This window comes from Falco punctatus, assembly GCF_963210335.1.
Source record: "Falco punctatus genome assembly, chromosome: 6".
Taxonomy (NCBI): Eukaryota; Metazoa; Chordata; class Aves; order Falconiformes; family Falconidae; genus Falco; species Falco punctatus.
Window position 1 is genome coordinate 20984159 of NC_137585.1, and position 17112 is coordinate 21001270.

Below are 17112 nucleotides of genomic sequence, written 5' to 3' on the forward strand. Positions count from 1 at the left end.
AATTAAGTGATTAGATCTACAGCGTCCCTCATTTATTTGCCTGGTTGCCACTCTAATATATTGTAGCTTTCTCCTTTGACCAATTTTATTTCTTCTCTCTTCAGGTAATGAGTACTCCATAACACAGATTGTGACTTCTTACAAGTTTGTGTCAGGTTTACACACTCAGAGACATTACTGAAGAATAAACAACATGTAAATTGTAGTCATTCAGTCTGGTCCTTATCAATATGTCAGACTATGCAGGACTTCAAATTTCCCCTTCACAGCCCATCTTGCAACCTGGATTCTCCCTGTTATCAAAATTATTTCCTTTGAAATTTAGCTTCCACACCCCTTTTGCTGTTTTGTTCTCTCCCTGCATGTTGCCAATGATTGACAGACACCCATTTTATAACTTCTAAGTAGCTGTAGATTGTTAGGTCTCCACTGAGACTTTAAGGTGTTTTTTGTAGAAGTTGAATTTTGAGCTGGATGAGCATAGATTACAATTTGTTTTAGGAGTAAGAACTTACAGTCTTTGATTTTGTTCATATAGATAGCCAGCAGGGAGCTATTTGTCTAGCTGTACCTTTCAGCTAAATCAGATTCAAACAGAAAACTAAGCGTTGTTGAGGCTTCCTGTGGATTTGTGAAATTCTCTTGAGATTTTGGCATCTGTCAGCGGTGACCTGACTGTAAATGAGAAATAGATGTCTTTTCATTTTTAACAGTTTCATTATCCTAATTTTATTACACTGTCTCAAATATCCCTATGCTGGAAGATATTTGTCAGGTAAATGGAACTGTACAGTTCACTACATTTTCTGGCATGTGAGGATCTCCACAGAGAACAGCATGGCCTTTCGTGAGCTGTCTTTTAAGTTAGAAGTTTATAACACACCACATATTTCTGCACATCCCTTCACTTTTTAAGTTCTGTTGCATTTTCAAAAAAGAAAGGCTCTGGTCCCATGAAATGCATGTTATTAAGTCTTGTAGAAACAAGGGAGGCTGAGGCAGCAAACCTACTGGAATGAAGATACCAACTGAAATCAAAAACCCCTCTAAGCAGCAGAGGATATCATGTCACTGACAGGTGTAACTGGGCCCAGAGAAATTATGGAAGAACTGTTTAAAAGGACAGATAAGTTTTGGGGGACAGTTTAAAGTATTTTAAAAGTAACTACACAAGAAGAGAGAAGAAACTTGAAGAATAATGATTAAGGAATTCCTTTAGTTTTAGCACTCAGATAACATTAGCAGGGCTTATTTGATTTCTGTTGGTGATTTTTTTCATTCCTTTCAGGCCTTCTAAAGAAAACATTGTGTGAGTGTATGAAGAATAGAAAATGGCAAGGATTAAAAGAAAGTACAGAAAAATAAAAAATACCATCTGTAAAAAGGACACCGGATTTTCAAAATGTTCAGTTGAAGAAGAGCAATATATTCACTCCTCATTGTGGTAACACGTCAACCCTCCCCATCCCCACACGTTGCAAAGCTCGTGGTCAGATACACTAGCTGTCATGCTAGCTGATTGATTGGCAGATGGATCTGTAGAATTTACTGACAGAAAATATACTTTAGGTAAGGTTTACATAGATTTTCTACAAGAAATTCTGACTAAAGCAACTAGTAATAAGTTTAAGATGTCATGGAGACCATATGGTGAACCATATCGTAGGAGAGAACAAGAGTAGGAAGAAATTAACAAAAAGTTTTCCATTTCAAACCTGTGTGATCTAGAAGATTCTTCCCACCACAGAGACAAAGAAAAGAATAAAACATGAAAAACTTGATCATTTACAGATATATTTTCCTGACTAGGTTGTGTATTTATGTATAGAAAGAATGCAATATCCTACATAGTTGTCTATTGTTAGTTGTCTTAATATAGCTGGCTGTTGTAGTACCTTCATATTAATTGCCAAGAAAGGTAAAAAGTGATTAAAGGCAGTGGGGGTGTGTGGGGAGAGGAGAAAATCAATCACATTCTGATGCTTAAAATAAAGAGTCGTCTATTCCTAACAATGCATACATCCCCACATAAATTATCAGTAAATTTCATGTACATTCCTACAAAGCAGTTTTAAAGCTTTATCAGTAGTTCTTTCTCTACATAAAGTATCAATTTAATTGTAGACTGTTGCTTTGTTCTTACCTTATTTCTTTGCATAAACCTGTTTGCTTTCCACATGGATACACAACTACAGCCTTTTAAACCAAGTAAGAGGCAAACAGGCAAGATATGTTCTAGCTGTATCTGTTTGATAAATATTCTGTTCAGCATTCTGTTTTGGAGCCCCAGGGAACTGTTTAAAATCTGCTTTTAATAAAACAATGACAATTTGATTCAACAATTCTAAATAAATTCGGCTTTCAAAGGTGTCAGAAAAAAATCTGGCTTCAAGCTATCACTTTTTATTACAATATTGGCTAGAAAGCGAGTTTCACATGTACTGGTATATACCCTAATCTCTGAAACTCAATAACTACTCTTCTACATAACATGAAAATCAACAATAACACTGTGAGACTCAAAGACACTCATACAAATATATAAAGATGCAAAAGGGCACCTTCTGTGGTTAATAAGAAGTAGGAGTCATACCTTCCCCTATTCTGCCTGCTTCATACGGAGGTTTAAGCAAGGTAGTACAAAACCCCTCTGACCCTTTAATGTCTGGTCTCAAAATCTCTGATATGGCACATGGGTTTAAAGGAATGTCCTTCTCTGTACATTTACCCCGACAGAGTTTAGCAGGAAGTTTCTACAAAAAATTGTTAAGCCTGTCAGGAAGGTTGTCTTCACCTCCACTATCTACATCAAAAAGAACTCTCTTCAGAATGGTGGCAGCCATGCACAACACTAGAAAATTACACACCATCTTTGTGGCCATTTCCTGATCTGAGCTCAGTCTCCTGATTCCTAGCCATGATACCTCACAGGGCTGCAAGTGTACCCTAGATGCACCAGAAAACAAGCCTGGGGAAAACATTCTTTTATTTGGGTTAATGAATATATTTGGACTTTTATTTTCAATAAATTGAATACCAAGATTACCTGACGGAAAATTGTAATTACAGCTGTTCTATACATACACAAAACATTGGCCTGTTAGCAACACATCATAAATGATAGCATTTCAAATATTGCCTTTGGTTTCTTTATGTCAAGAAAATTCTCTGAATAAACAAGTGTACTGGTGTTGTTTCCCCAGCTAGAGTGCCAAGTCAATGTGGATACAGTTATGGAAAGCTCTAACTACACTAAAGCTTGTTTTTTTACCAAACTCAGTAAGTGAACTCAATGGTAAAATGCACAGGGCACCAATAAGCAGTGCTGAGTAGGAGGGACCAGCTCTATATCTTCTGCCTGAGCGAAAATATTATTTTTCAGGCAATGGCTTATAATCATCCTTCCCTGAAATTAGAGGTAAAACTAAGAGTGTAAAATCCTATTCTACATTTCCCCCTGCCACCCTCTCCATCCCATCTTTATTGATTAAAGAAACAGCCATTGTTTTTCAAATTGTTTTTTTAAGCTTTGACTTCTGGGGCTTTAAGAATCAATGCACTTGCTGCAAGTACTGGATGCAAGGTTGCTGCTGAACTTATCTGTGAAATGTACCATGCTTGTGTTTCCAATTTGTGAAAGTTATTCCTTTCCACTGCATAAATGAGTATGTTATCATTTGGCTGCCTTGAGATGTGCCTGCAAAGTGGAAGAGCATAAGCAAGAGAGACATGCTCAAAGAACAAGAAATGTCTATTAAATTGTACATTTAACTGTGTAGTGAACAAAACAATTTAGAAGTTTCAGAAAGTTGCAAAGAGCGTTCTAACTCAGATGCATGAGAGTGGGGCTTAACCTGATGGGCCATGATACCCCTCACTAAGCTCTCTGATGCTGTCATCTAACCCAGGCAATGAGGAATCACCTCCAATGATTTTAATTTCTTTATCCTTGCAAATCTTTATCCTTGCTTGAGTTTAATCAACAGGACAAATGGCTGCTTTTTTTGCTCTGAGAAGAAGGATAATTTAGAGTTCCTAGCTCAAGGCTTGCAAAAGCGACTAGTGATTTTGAGTACCCTCTCTAAACTGTATAAAGAGTAAGCACATGCCTGCAGGAGAAATTCAGGTTCTCTTTAAGACACTGCAAAATGAAATTCCAGCCAAGGAGTCATCCACAATTCAAAGTGACTGGAAACTCTTAGTCTCCTTTATGGTATTGCTAACAACGTGGCAAAAATTGGATACCCCATCCCTGGAAGGGTTCAAGGCCAGGTTGAATGGGGCCTTGAGCATCCTGGTCTAGTGGAAGGTGTCCCTGTCAAGGCAGGGGGGTTGGAGATAGATGATCTCTCAGATCCCTTGCAATCCAAACCATTCTATGTTTCTATAATTCTAAGAAATGTTGATACGTAGAAATAATACAACATAGGGCTGAGCTATGGATCTCCTTGGTACAGGATATTCTGAAAGCTGAATATTTTTGTGGAATTAATTTCTATTTGGAAAAAAAATCATAGAAGAAGAATGCAAGAGAGCTCTTAAACTAAAAAAAAATCTGTCTCAGGAAGTCTCTGAGCTGCAGATTGCTGGAAGTTGGGGGAGTAGCACAATGTCATTATGTTTGGCCCATTCTTTCTGTTTTCCCTAGGTAAATGTTGCTGGTCACCATTGGAGACAGGATGCACTAGACTGACTTTTGGGCTGATTTAGTGCAGCTGCTTCAGCATTCTTGCATTATGTTATCAATTCATGTAGATAAAGATCAGCTCTAATGTACTTTACTTACCTATGATTTGGTAGTGATGGTAACACAAATCCTTAAAATAGGCATGAATATATAAAGAATATTTCTTTTATATTCTGCTCATGTTTTATATGATGAACTTGGATCTTTCAGCTGTGTCTCAGTAATCACAAGAAATCAGAGAGCTGTTTTGTAAATGATAGAAGTGAGGAAGTGAGTTGATGAATTGTCAGCGCCAAACATAATACAGGATAGAGTTGAATGAACCTTCAAAACCAGCTGTTAACGGAGCCTACAATCCAAAGTCAGTGAAGGTAATGGTGAAGGAAAGTTGGACCCTATCCAGTGCTACTTTACTTTTCAAAATTATTGAAGTCTGAGAAAAAGAGAACCATAGAAAAAAACCTTAGAAATCCATTTACATTCAAAGTACTCCCCTTCTTCAACACACTCTCTCAAGTTGCATATACATGTCTCTCATCAGTTAAATCATGTGACCTGGACATCTCTGAAGTGAGCCATCTTTAAGGAAATGTAATCCCTCTGTTTCTGAATGTTAGCTTCCCGGTTGTTCACGCACCTACCAAATATTGTGGGCATGTGAAGGACAGAAATTTTTTTAGGGGGGATTGTACTGTCATCTGGAACTTCTTTCTGCAGAGTTAGCACAAAGAAAAAAAAAACAAAACACCTTGACTGATACTAACTTTTGAGAGAAAGAAGCTGAAGGGAAAAACCTGCTAAGATTCTGATCAGAAGTGCTTTTTCTTTGGTATGACTGCAGGTGCCAACAGTGGCACCAAGAGAGACAAAGTGATGACATCTTCCCATCTTTTTATGCCAGCAATCCTTGTGGTAGCCAGAATGAGCACTGTGTACACTACATCCACCACACACTGAGAAGCTCTGTGACACAGACAGAATCATATTAAATATCCTATGAAGCCTCTGACAGGACTGATATTCTGCATCACACCCTGATGAAGAGCTACATCCTTAAGGAAAAATCAAGCTCTTTATTTGCAGAAATGCCACCCACCCACAGAAACAAAATTTGACAAAAGATCTGATCTGAAAGCCTGGAATGCTCTGACAAACCATCTCAAAATCTTTTGCTGCTCTGGGGTGTTGAAGACAACACACTGTCCATATACTCCTTTCTACATGGTTCTTTTATAAATCAGAAATGGCTTCTAATAGTTTAATAATGGCAAATAAGATAATGATAATATGCTCCAGAACCTGATCTTTGCTGCCAACATTCCCACTAAATGTAAAAAAGACATGCATGCAAACATGTAAAACTATTCATAGTTCAGATACAAACCTGAGACACAGATGTTCTTAGGAAGTCATATCCAGAGGCAAATAACAGTCAATAGTCAGTTTTATATTATTAAATATTTTTTTAACAATGTGGAGGTGAGTATATATAGTTTTCTCAAGTGAAGCTTTTGGTCAAGTTTTTTTTTTTCTAAAGGTACAACATGGAATTGAAATTGCAAAGTTAGTGCAGCTTGTGCTTACCCAGCCAAGCAAGGGCTTGCTAAAACAAATTTGCTCAACCATTTCATCAGCATGTTTAATGTTTTCACAGGTAGGTCACAAAGCAAAATACCTCCCAAGCCTTTGGAGGAAATGTAACTGCTGACACAGATTCTGCCCCCTGATATCTGCTATCACGTCATAGCTAAGGGTCTCAGCACCAAGGAAGCCTTCCAAACAATCAGCTCCCACTCTAAGAAGTGGGGGTGGAAAATGAGGTACAGAAACAGAATTTATTCAAAGTGTGGGGAACTGACTTCAAAGTTTTATCCTATCTGTTTCAGAAAGACAGGTTACAGGTGGAACTGTACGTATTTACATGGTGTAATCTAGGGATATATTTCAGTCCTTATCTCTCATTAGTCACTTCATGTCTGTACAGTAGTTTGAAGATATGGAGAGCTATGTAAATGCTAAGTATTTGGTTGATCACCTATTATCAGAAACTGACTGAATCTGCTATAGAGAGTGAAATAGTCTTTTCATTGCCCTGAAAAATAGAAAAAACTCAGCCAAGATGGCAGGGCTGGCATGTTCAATTCAAGGTCATCACAAGAGTTGCAACTGTATCTTCACTCAGACACAGGGACAGAACCCAGGTCAATGAACCAAAGCATGATACTGTGCTGAGCAAACTGAGGTGCTGAATTAATCAACATGTGATCATTCTGTCTGTTGTTGTTCTCCTACTTCGTTAGTTTTCCCTTACCTGAAAGTGAGAAGCCCAAGTGCCTCCAGTGGGTTAGAAAATCTCCATCTCCTCAACACAGCATACATTTCTGATACAGTTGTTCGATCCCAGCTGGGTGCACTGCCCAGTACCAGAGGAAGGGAGCAATTTTGATTATTGCAGTAGTAACGATAAAACCATAAGATTCTTCTCTGTTGCTCTGAGAGTCTGGAAGAGAAGATTAGAAATTCAGTTTTAAATTAAAACCACCTGGAGCTTTGTGTAGCAACAAACTTTATTGTACAGAGGGGCCAAGTCACACAGTACACTGCTTTTCGGCTAAGTACATGTTTTCCTCAGGGTAGGATATCATTTTTTGCAGACCAGCTTTTATAAGAAAAGTGATACTTATACTCTGGATCTGTCAGCCTTGGGTCATATAAAAATGAAGTGTCAAAAGACACACATATATGGTTATTTCACTTCCCAATCACTCTCATTTTTCTTCTCCGCTGTCTCTGTTGCTGGTGGTGTTTGTTTGTTTTGTTTTTACTGGAGTTTTCTGACAGAGACAAAGAAGGTGCTGTTATCACTAGATAAATTATTACATCCATCTGCTACATACACATCATATCTAACTACTGTAACAACTAGACACACAACACTGCTAGCCATAGCTTTCATTTCTGCTCTTGCTTTGACTGTTCAATGCAGGCTTGTCTATTTTTAGTCTATTTGCATTTAAAATAAGGTTGAGGCACATCCATGCACATACATAGGAATATAAGCATGTCCCTAACACAGGTATAAGTTTGGAAAAGGGAAGGAAAGCTCCCAGCAGCTTCTCTGTCTGTTCACAAGGCTTAGCATGCCATGCTTCATTGTACTAACTTATAAAAAAGGTTGCCATATCAAATTCCTCATTGAGATACCAAATATCTAAATGATATTTTGATAAAACAGTCATTCATCACAACATATTTCACCACAGTAAGAAATGCCTAAGAATAACATTTGCTATACATCCTCTGATTTGTCTGCAATTCAGATGTCTTTGCCTAAAGCATATTAAATATCAGGTTCTGCTACCATCAGAAAACAAAAAGAAACTCCCTATGAGAGACAAATTCAGACAATCTTCTTAATTTGATATCAAACCCTTCAAAAACAAGATTTGAGAGTGCAAACTGATCTCCAGTTCACACAAATCATTAATGAAACCAAGAGGAACATTGGTTTTCTTGGTCATACTTGATGGATTGGTGATCTATCTATTTAAAAACATAATGTAACTGTGACTTTAAACAGACCTAAGTATTTCAAAGCAAGGTGTGAGAAACCTTGTAGAAGGCAGTACGTAAATAGCTCATTTCCAATTAAGCGTTTCATTGTCGAGATGGCAAGCAAGGCTCAAAATCCAAGTGTTTACATTCTTTCCAAGGTCATCTTCCTTCTATTTGAAGTATTTTGGGACATTCTTAGCCAAGAAACTATCTTAGCCCTGCTCTAACCATCAAGACTGTGGCTTTCACAACTCATAGCAATGAGTTCCTTTGGCTCTGTATACAACAGAGAACTTTTCTTCGCAATTTTGAATTGCCAAGCAGTTAGGAACAGAGAGTGGTGGTACAAAGATGGGCATTTTTTTACTGTCACAGAAGTGAATGTTTACTTCTTTCCCTTAAACAAGCTCATGAATGTATGCAAAAGATGAACCTAACTGTGATACAAATTCTGTCGTGACTTTCAGTAATCATTTCAAGAAAAGTGTAATTTTGGTTACCATTTCAAGAAACAGCTTCAGAATTCACAGCATGCCTACTGTGAGACGTCTTTGTGTTTGTGTGAAGATGTCACACACAGAAAAAGAGATAAAGGTAGGCCTAAGACTTTATTGCCTGTCTGGTATGCATTCGGATGGTATACTGCAGGACAGTTCAGCTAAAGGACCCCTTTTATATGTTGACTTTAAACAGAGATTTAAGCTTTCAAACAGCATCCTCCAAACCAGACAATCTGTTGTTCAGATTAAAGCAGCTAAAGCCTCTACTGAGCTTGCAAAGGGAGATAAGAAATCAATCCTTGTATCAGGTTTTCTAAATAACAGATTTCTCCCTGTGACTTTATTCCAGAGGCAATGCCATTTTCTCTTTCCATGTTTTAAAGATCAGCGATGAAACTAAAGGGTGAGGTGTTTTTATTTTAGGTTTTGATTTTAAGTTTCTTAGTTGTAATAGAAGTTTACATATACATGTAATGGAACATTTAAGGTAGATGTTATATGTATGCAAAATACATTTACCATCTGAAGATTGTTATGCTAATGACACTTCTTTGGTGGCTTAATAGGGATAAGATGTTAATAAACCCTCTTTATTGATAAAAATGCAGTTTATGGTTTTTTAGGTAGAGTTGTACCTAAATTTCCCTTCACATAACAGCTATATTAAAACATATAGCCTCCTAGTCAGCACTAAAAATGAAGTATCCTAAAATCTAAATAATTCAGTAGTTTTCAGTTTTAAAGTTTTCATTAATCCCTTTAGCTAAATGAAGAAAACAGCTTCTGTGAAAATTTTGTTAGCTGGTCTTAATTATTATTTTTTTTTTTGTGGGGGAAATGGCAAAAAATAGTCTAAATGCTTCTGAACTGTTTTTATTGCTCATGTTCAGTACTAAAGCAAAACAAGACAAAAGGCAAAAAAAGGAAAGAGTAGAAAAGCTAGCAAATGAAAATTTCTGTTTCCTGGCACTGATTCTCACTCACAAGTTTCTCTCCCGTGGACAGATTAGCAAAGTGTGCAGCATCATCACACTTCTTAGACCTGTTTCACCATTCACCTAACTGGAAGTAACCTTTCTAATCAAAAATCACAGCAACAGGACTCTCGTACTTCAAACACAATAATCCTAAAAGGAATTAAAGACTCACATCTGAAATGTTTTCAGAAGTCAGCCAAAGCAGCTGGCAGTAACTAATGAACTCACTTGGTCATCCCTCTTTTGCCTGGTTTGGTGGTGATGCCAAAGATCACACAGCAGTGCACAGTGCAGGGCTGGAGGAGCACAAGAGCCATATGGTAAAGTTCATTTTCTTCAGTCCCATTGATCCCTTCAGTAATCAACATCCAAGAGTTGTTGGCCATGGAGACCAGTGATCTGAGCCAGCTACCAGAAAGACAGGGGTCCAAGAGTCTGCTACTGGCAAGACCATATGTCTGGACCAACTACTGGGGAAACCCACATCCATGTGAAAGGAAGAGGCCCCAGCACCAGCAACCAAATCCGTGTGTCTGTGAACCCTGGGGGCACGTATGTCTGGGTGTCAGCAGCTGGGGAACTCAGAGAGATCTGGGACCAGCTAATGCACAGGCTGAGCGCAACTACAGAGTTATCTGATACCATGTATAAAAATACATATATATGTATGTGTATATAATTCCACCAGCAGACTTTGATCCTGACCAGGTGGAGAGGAGGAACCGAATCAGGCTGCCTGTACTGTCTGTTTTGTGGCAGTGCTGCACGTTTGTGTGTGTGCTGGTAAGGTACTGCTTTCTGCCTGCATTGATTTTTTTTATACTCCTATCAGGAACACATGGTCCACCTCTCTAGTGGCTGAACCTGGGGAGACAAACCCACAGCAGCTTTGCGTTTATAACGCTGCTGGACTCTGCAGCCTTTAAAAAGGACAACCGTGCAGCTGGCTGTTTCTAACCATTGGTTCTTCTTTTCCAACAGGGTTAAGAACATTTTCTGCCATTCACATATTCCATCTACTTTCAGCAGAGTGAACAGAAGGATCCTGACGGTCCAAGAAAGGTTTCTTGTGTCTTCTAACCACAGATACCCATTTATTTCAGAATCATATTTGAGTCTTGTAAGCCTAAAGCATCATCGTACAGACTTATTGCCTCTAAAAAGCTACCTTAGATTCCTCTCTTTTTCTTGACATACAAACAAAAAAAAAACAAAAAAAAAACCAAAAAAAAAAAACCAAAAAAAAAAAAGGAAGAGAACTTCAAATATCATGGCAATAATGTGTTTGGATACGAATATGTGTTGTTATATTTTTTTTTAAAAGAAAATCTGTCATGACTGAGGAAGGTAAAAAGTCCTTCTCTAATAAAGATACAACAAATATTTGCTTGATCAGAAAGTACTTAAAAATGGAATTCATTCATTCAACCCCCAAATATGCTACCCTTCACCTTGATGATTCATTTGTCAGACCAGCTTTGACCATAAGCTGGGATAACTGAAAACAACAAACTGTGGGGGGAAAAAAAAGAAACCAGACTTCCGTCCTCTTTCCTCCAATACCCTGTTATTGAACTTATCAAAGCCTTACATCCAACCTGGTGAGTTTTAGGGGTCTCTTTCATTCATATTCCTACAGAACCCCAAACTTTTGTAGTAGGATATCATAGGGTCCACCCTTGCCTGGTCTTTTCAATAACTATTTATGAACCTGTTATCCGTGAATTTGTGTATAGCCTTAATGAATGTGATGATGTTGTCTACCTCCACAGCTCTGTGAAAGACTTTAAAAGTTCACTGCTGACTGTCTCAGGGAGTACTTTCTTTCATCTGTTGAAAATTGATCTACTTGTTTCATTGAATGTCCCTAGTGTGAATAATGTGGGATCTGATGATGCATTCACCTTGTCCACCACCATCATGATTTTATAATAATTACTCACACATACACACACATCCTCTAGTCTTCTCTCCAAACTAAGGAGTCTCAGCCTTTTTAGCTTTTCTTGGTCAAGCAAATTTTTAATCCCTTTAATCATTTTAGCTGCCCTTCTCTGTACATTTTCCACATCTACAGTGTCCTTCCTGAGCTGCTGAGACAAGAACTATGCAGCATACTCAAAATGCAGCACATCAAGGTTTTAGACACAAGTTAAATGGCACACATTGGTTTCTTCTCTACACCTTTCCTGAATGATGCTTAGTACTTTGTTGACATTTTTGGCTGTTGCTGCACCTTGTACTCGTGAGTTCAGGGAAATATGAGCAGTAATGTTAAGATATATTTTCTGCATTGTAACTGCCAGTTCCAAGTTCAGTGTCATGTACAGCTACTTAGATATTTTTTTCCTTAAATATACTCCCTTGAATTTATCCATACTGAAGCTCATGTGCTGTGTTTTTGCCCAGTTTTGTAAGATCCTTCTGGATCTCCCTGTCATAGGATGGCGTTTGACAATGTGACAGAGGTTAGTACCATCTGCAAACACAGAGATTTCCCTGCCCATTTCCTTCTCCATGTTGAAGGAGATACTAAAAAAAAACTGGTCCCAACCTTGAGTACTAGAAGACTCTACCGCTGATTCTTCCATTCTGAAAACCCACCATGAAACATGCAGTGTTTGCCTTTAACCAGTTTTCCTTTAAACCCATGGCAAAATAATTTTTTTAACAATCATCTTATGTGGAACCTCAGCAAAGCTTTTTTTGAACATCCAAATGCTTTATGTCCACCAAATCTCCAATGTCCATGCACCCACTGACCACCTTCTAGGATAGCAACAAGTTCGTGAGGCAGGGTTTCTGCTCACGTAGGATATGCTTTTTCTTTCCTGACAAATTACTCTGTATTTAACTAAATGTTTAATGATCTTATTCCTTCTTACAAAACCCACCATTTCACCATGAATAGAGATCAGATGCATTGGCCTGAAGCTCCATAAATCACTTCTGGAACACATTTTGCAGGTGGAAATTTTGCTGCCATCTTGCCAGTGCCCTGGCTCAGCAGCTATTTGCAGTAAAACACTGACCTCCCATTCATATTTAAAAATAAAATAAAAAGGAATCAAATCACAAATCCCATGGCTAATAAAAATAATTTAAAATTTCTTCCTGTCTTCTTAAAAGTTGAAGTAAACTTCAAACACACCAGCAAGTTTGTCTCTCATCTTCCCCCCCCCCCCCCCAAGAAATTGATTTTAAAAAACCCCAAACAACCTACGCAGAAATCAGTACAGAAAAGTGTTAACAGATACATCATATCACATTGAGAGAGCTGAACTGGCTTTAAGTTCTTTAGTTATTGTACTTTGAATGCACCTTTTGGCCTTTGATGGATGATTAATTCACAGAATTACAAAATTAACAGTGATTGGTATAATGGCTCTCTGTAAGCACCTGTGCTCCCAATACCACTCTGATCATATCCAAAATTATTTTATATAGTACATAATCCTAATTCATAATATACATGTAGCTGAGCATACTAATCTGCCTCAGTACATAAAGCGTGTTTTGTTTTACTTTGTGTTTATTGATCCAGGAAAGCTAAACTTGCCATACTTCCTTCCTTGTATATAACTTGACATTTTAATGAACATATGCCATTTAACTACCTATCTGAAGTTCGAGTGCATTATTACTAATGAAGACTGATTTTTGTAGAACCCGGTTTTCTTGTTAATACAGGTATCAACTTACTGCATCACTTGAAAATCTTATGGTTTGAATCAAAAATATCTTTCTCACTTCAAAGACATGAAAAGATATAGTAAAAAAAAAAAAAAGGGAAAAACCAATCCTTTTCTAAACTGGTAAAATAAACTGCCACCTCCAGGGCCTTAACTAGGCCTTGCTGTGATCTGTTCTTTCATTTAGAGGTATTACTTCTCAAGCCAATTGTTGCAGTACTCTCCAAACTAGCCGGCTGCAACAAGGTCTTTTACCATCACATACCAACATACTCTTCATGCCAGTCTCCCTGCTGCCTTCTCCTAGTCTCTCCTCATCCGGGACATCTGTTCTCTCTCAACTTCTTCCTTGTCTCTCTTCCTTGGCTGCTCCACCTTTAAACAGAACCAGCCACAGCTGCACCTTGTCTACATCAGCCAACCCACTGCCCCTGAAGCCAGCCCACAGTTGTATATTATCAATGCTAATTAACTCACCTTCATTCCTCTACAGCCAACCAAGCTAGGCTCCTTCAGAAGAATATTTTGGTTTTAAACAATTGGATACATTTAATTGTGATGAACAGAAGTACAGCAAGCCAAGAACCAGCAGGGCTAGCTGGGTACAACTTACAGTAAGAGAGAATGTTTCTGTGAAAGTCTTGCAATATACTTCAGGCAGTCTTCAGTTGGCTCTTCAAGATCACCTCTTCTTTCTTCAGGTTCAGGTTTAATGAACTCCAAATTAGTTTCTGGAAAGTCAATCTTCATTAAAATAAAAATAAAAAGATAAGAGACAAAAGTCCTTTTAGCAATATGTATTCTCAGATATAACTGTCAATAAATGTTATCTTGGATTTCTATGGGAAGCATACAAAATATAAGAGAAAGAAGAAGAGGTAATTCTCCGAGGGTGTTCACCATATGTAATACATTATTTAAATATGTTGGTGGTAAACTCAGCCCACAAAAATCAGCAGGAGCTTTGTCACTGACTTTCCTGTGAGAATTTCTTCCACTGCATTTCAAATTTATTACAAGTGCAAAAACTCAAAGCTGAAGTATTTTTTTTTCTTTTTTCCTCCTTTCCTGTTTTTTAATGATGGTTCTTAAATGGAAAGCTTTCATTATATAGATTTATTTTTGGGTTTGTTTGAAAATACAGTGATAATTCTTATATACATTTTGCCAGTGTAAGAAATAGAAATCAGGTACCTGATTTGACTTCTATATATTCAATTTCATATATATTGTGCAGCATCTACCAATTATTCATTCTTTACATTGACATATGTGTGTCAGAAAGTTGGGAAAATGTTTTTAAGATACAGAGTAAGAAAGCATTCAACCAAAATTACAAAGCTTAATGTGCTTAATAATCTGAGTACAGACTTCTCTGAAAATTCAGGTTGTTTTTCAAAATTCAGCTCAGTTTGCACATCCCATTTTGGTTGACTAACAAACACCATAATCTCTTATCTATATCTATTTTTTAACATATGTATTTGATTTGCATCACACTTTTAAAGGTTAAAAAATTTATTACCTACAAAATGTGTCATCAGTCACACCAGAAAAGCCATCTTTCTGATATCTCCAACATCTTCATAAATCGTAATACATGCATGTGAGTAACTGAAAGCAGGGGGGTGAGAGGTCCTCCTGTTCCATTTCTTTCAGCAGAGACAGATTATAAATTAATAGCCATTTACTGTCTCAACTTCCTTTTATTATTAATAGGAGGAGCTATTTTAGGACATAGTCTTTGACTGAACTCCTCAGACTAGAAAATCCCCATTTTCTTGTCTATTAAAACCAGGCTATTTTTAGTCCAGCCTCATTTATCTGTATTATCTGCTTTTACATGTCATTTGCTAATAGTTATTCTGCTTTTTAATACAGAAAACCATTGGCTTTGCCCTTGAAGGATCCAGTTGCTAATTTAACCTGGAAAAGTGACAAAACTGTTATGCAGACCTAATGCTTTTTTCAAAACCAGAAGTACCATTCTGCCCAGAATGAGTGGGTGCTCAGCCTGTGGTCATGGAGGGAGAGCTACACGGATGCCTATCGACAGTTGCTTGTAACCACTTTCTTTACAAGTCCTTTACACTACTCAGTCTAATTGCAAGTGGCATGCGGCATTTATAATGGTATGCAATTCAATAGTACTCAGAACAAAAGTGCAGATTTGAAAAGGCAGCTGTAAGTCAGGTACCAAGTCATTCATTTGTGTTAAAAGTATTTTTGAAACCAAAATTATAACAACAAAAATTACCCTACAAAAACCTGCCCTAGCCTTCAGAGGTGGTATTTGGTATAGAAAGTATCATATCGATTTGCCACTGTGCAGAATTATAGATTTCCGCCTATTGAGATTAACATGCTCTCTCTGAGCGTCTATAATGGAAATGGGATTTTTAATTTTTGTAGCCTTGATGAGCTGTGGGAACAACTCTTTTTCTTGCACTTTGTTACAAAACAAACCTCTCCTTTGCTTTCTTACCTGCAGTGTTACTGAGGTTGGTATTTCAGTACTGCAGATGCTTGGGGTAATCATAGTTGTTGTAAGCATGCTGTTCAGTGTCATGCTAAGCAGCACAGTTCCATGAATGAGCCGCCTGCAATACATAGAGACAGAAATACTGCATTGTTAGTGGAGACAGGGTGAACAGGGTTTACTGAAATTACATCAAAGGACATGGAACTGGATAGCTTAACAGACAAGCAAAAAGAGAACAAAGCTTTTGTCTGTAGCTGCCTAGTACAAATCTGGCCTGGATCAGCAGAGGTTGCATCCTGATGGCCTCTCTGCTCTGCTGGTACCTGCGCAGCTGCAAGGGCCATGACACAAATCATGCTGCCAAGACATTCTAGGTCAGCTCTGCGCTTTACCACTGACTTCTTTGGTGACAGGGGTTGCCACTTAAACTAGGTGTAAAATATGGATAATACTATATTTCTGTCTCAAGATTTAATTTTGAGGACAAATATGTTAGATCATGAAGTGTCAACACCCTGTACAAGGTGGAGGGCAGTATACATTTATTCCACAAAAGAAACTTGTGGCAACCTACTGCAGCGATGAAGGATCCTTGCTGATTTTATGTGTAATTGATAGGGAAGAGGGAGTATGATATCAGAGCCTCCAAAGAGCTGAGAGGAGTGTGAGTTTGATAGTTTGTACCACATAGGCTGCATATGGGTTTTGGTCAGATGAAAGTCTGAAGTATCAGTCTGAGCAACTACATGGGCAAGAAAGTCTTATCAGAAACAGAGATACATGTGGTCTGCGGATAAGAAAACCAGCACAATTTAGCAGGTCAACACAATTCAGCCTAGAGAACTTGAATAAAATCAGAAAGTTCAGGTGTTAATTCTAATCATAACCAATCCACTCAAATGAGGAATGCAGTACCTGAATAAACACAGATACAGTACATTGGACTTACCCTTTAATTTATCCAAGTCTTAGGTTAGTGAGGTCAGAAATTTCATTTTATTCAACATCTCTTCTTTTACTGACAATTTTTATTACAGTTGTTCCAAGCACTGCTCAGTCAAAACAACTGAGAGAATGAGCTAGATTCAATTCTGCCCATTGCAACAGAAACAGCCGGCCAGGTAGAAGAGTTTGAGTGCACAGCTTTTACCTGAGATGAGGATGTTAGAGGTACAAGAGAACCCAGATGGATTTTTTGATCCTAGCATGAGTTGGCAAC

The 17112-nt window shown here is 37.8% G+C and overlaps 1 protein-coding gene across 1 annotated transcript in view; it reads right to left on the reverse strand.

Annotated features, from left to right (window-relative positions):
• The window catches only part of PIK3C2G (phosphatidylinositol-4-phosphate 3-kinase catalytic subunit type 2 gamma), a 288176-nt gene that overhangs the window by 113742 nt on the left and 157322 nt on the right, over window positions 1–17112 (reverse strand). The window contains exons 15-17 of the mRNA XM_080391788.1: window positions 15897–16011; window positions 14025–14155; window positions 6999–7187 (exon numbers count right to left, since the gene is read on the reverse strand). Of these exons, the coding sequence (XP_080247914.1) occupies window positions 6999–7187; window positions 14025–14155; window positions 15897–16011 (435 nt within the window). The remainder of the gene's footprint in view (window positions 1–6998; window positions 7188–14024; window positions 14156–15896; window positions 16012–17112) is intronic.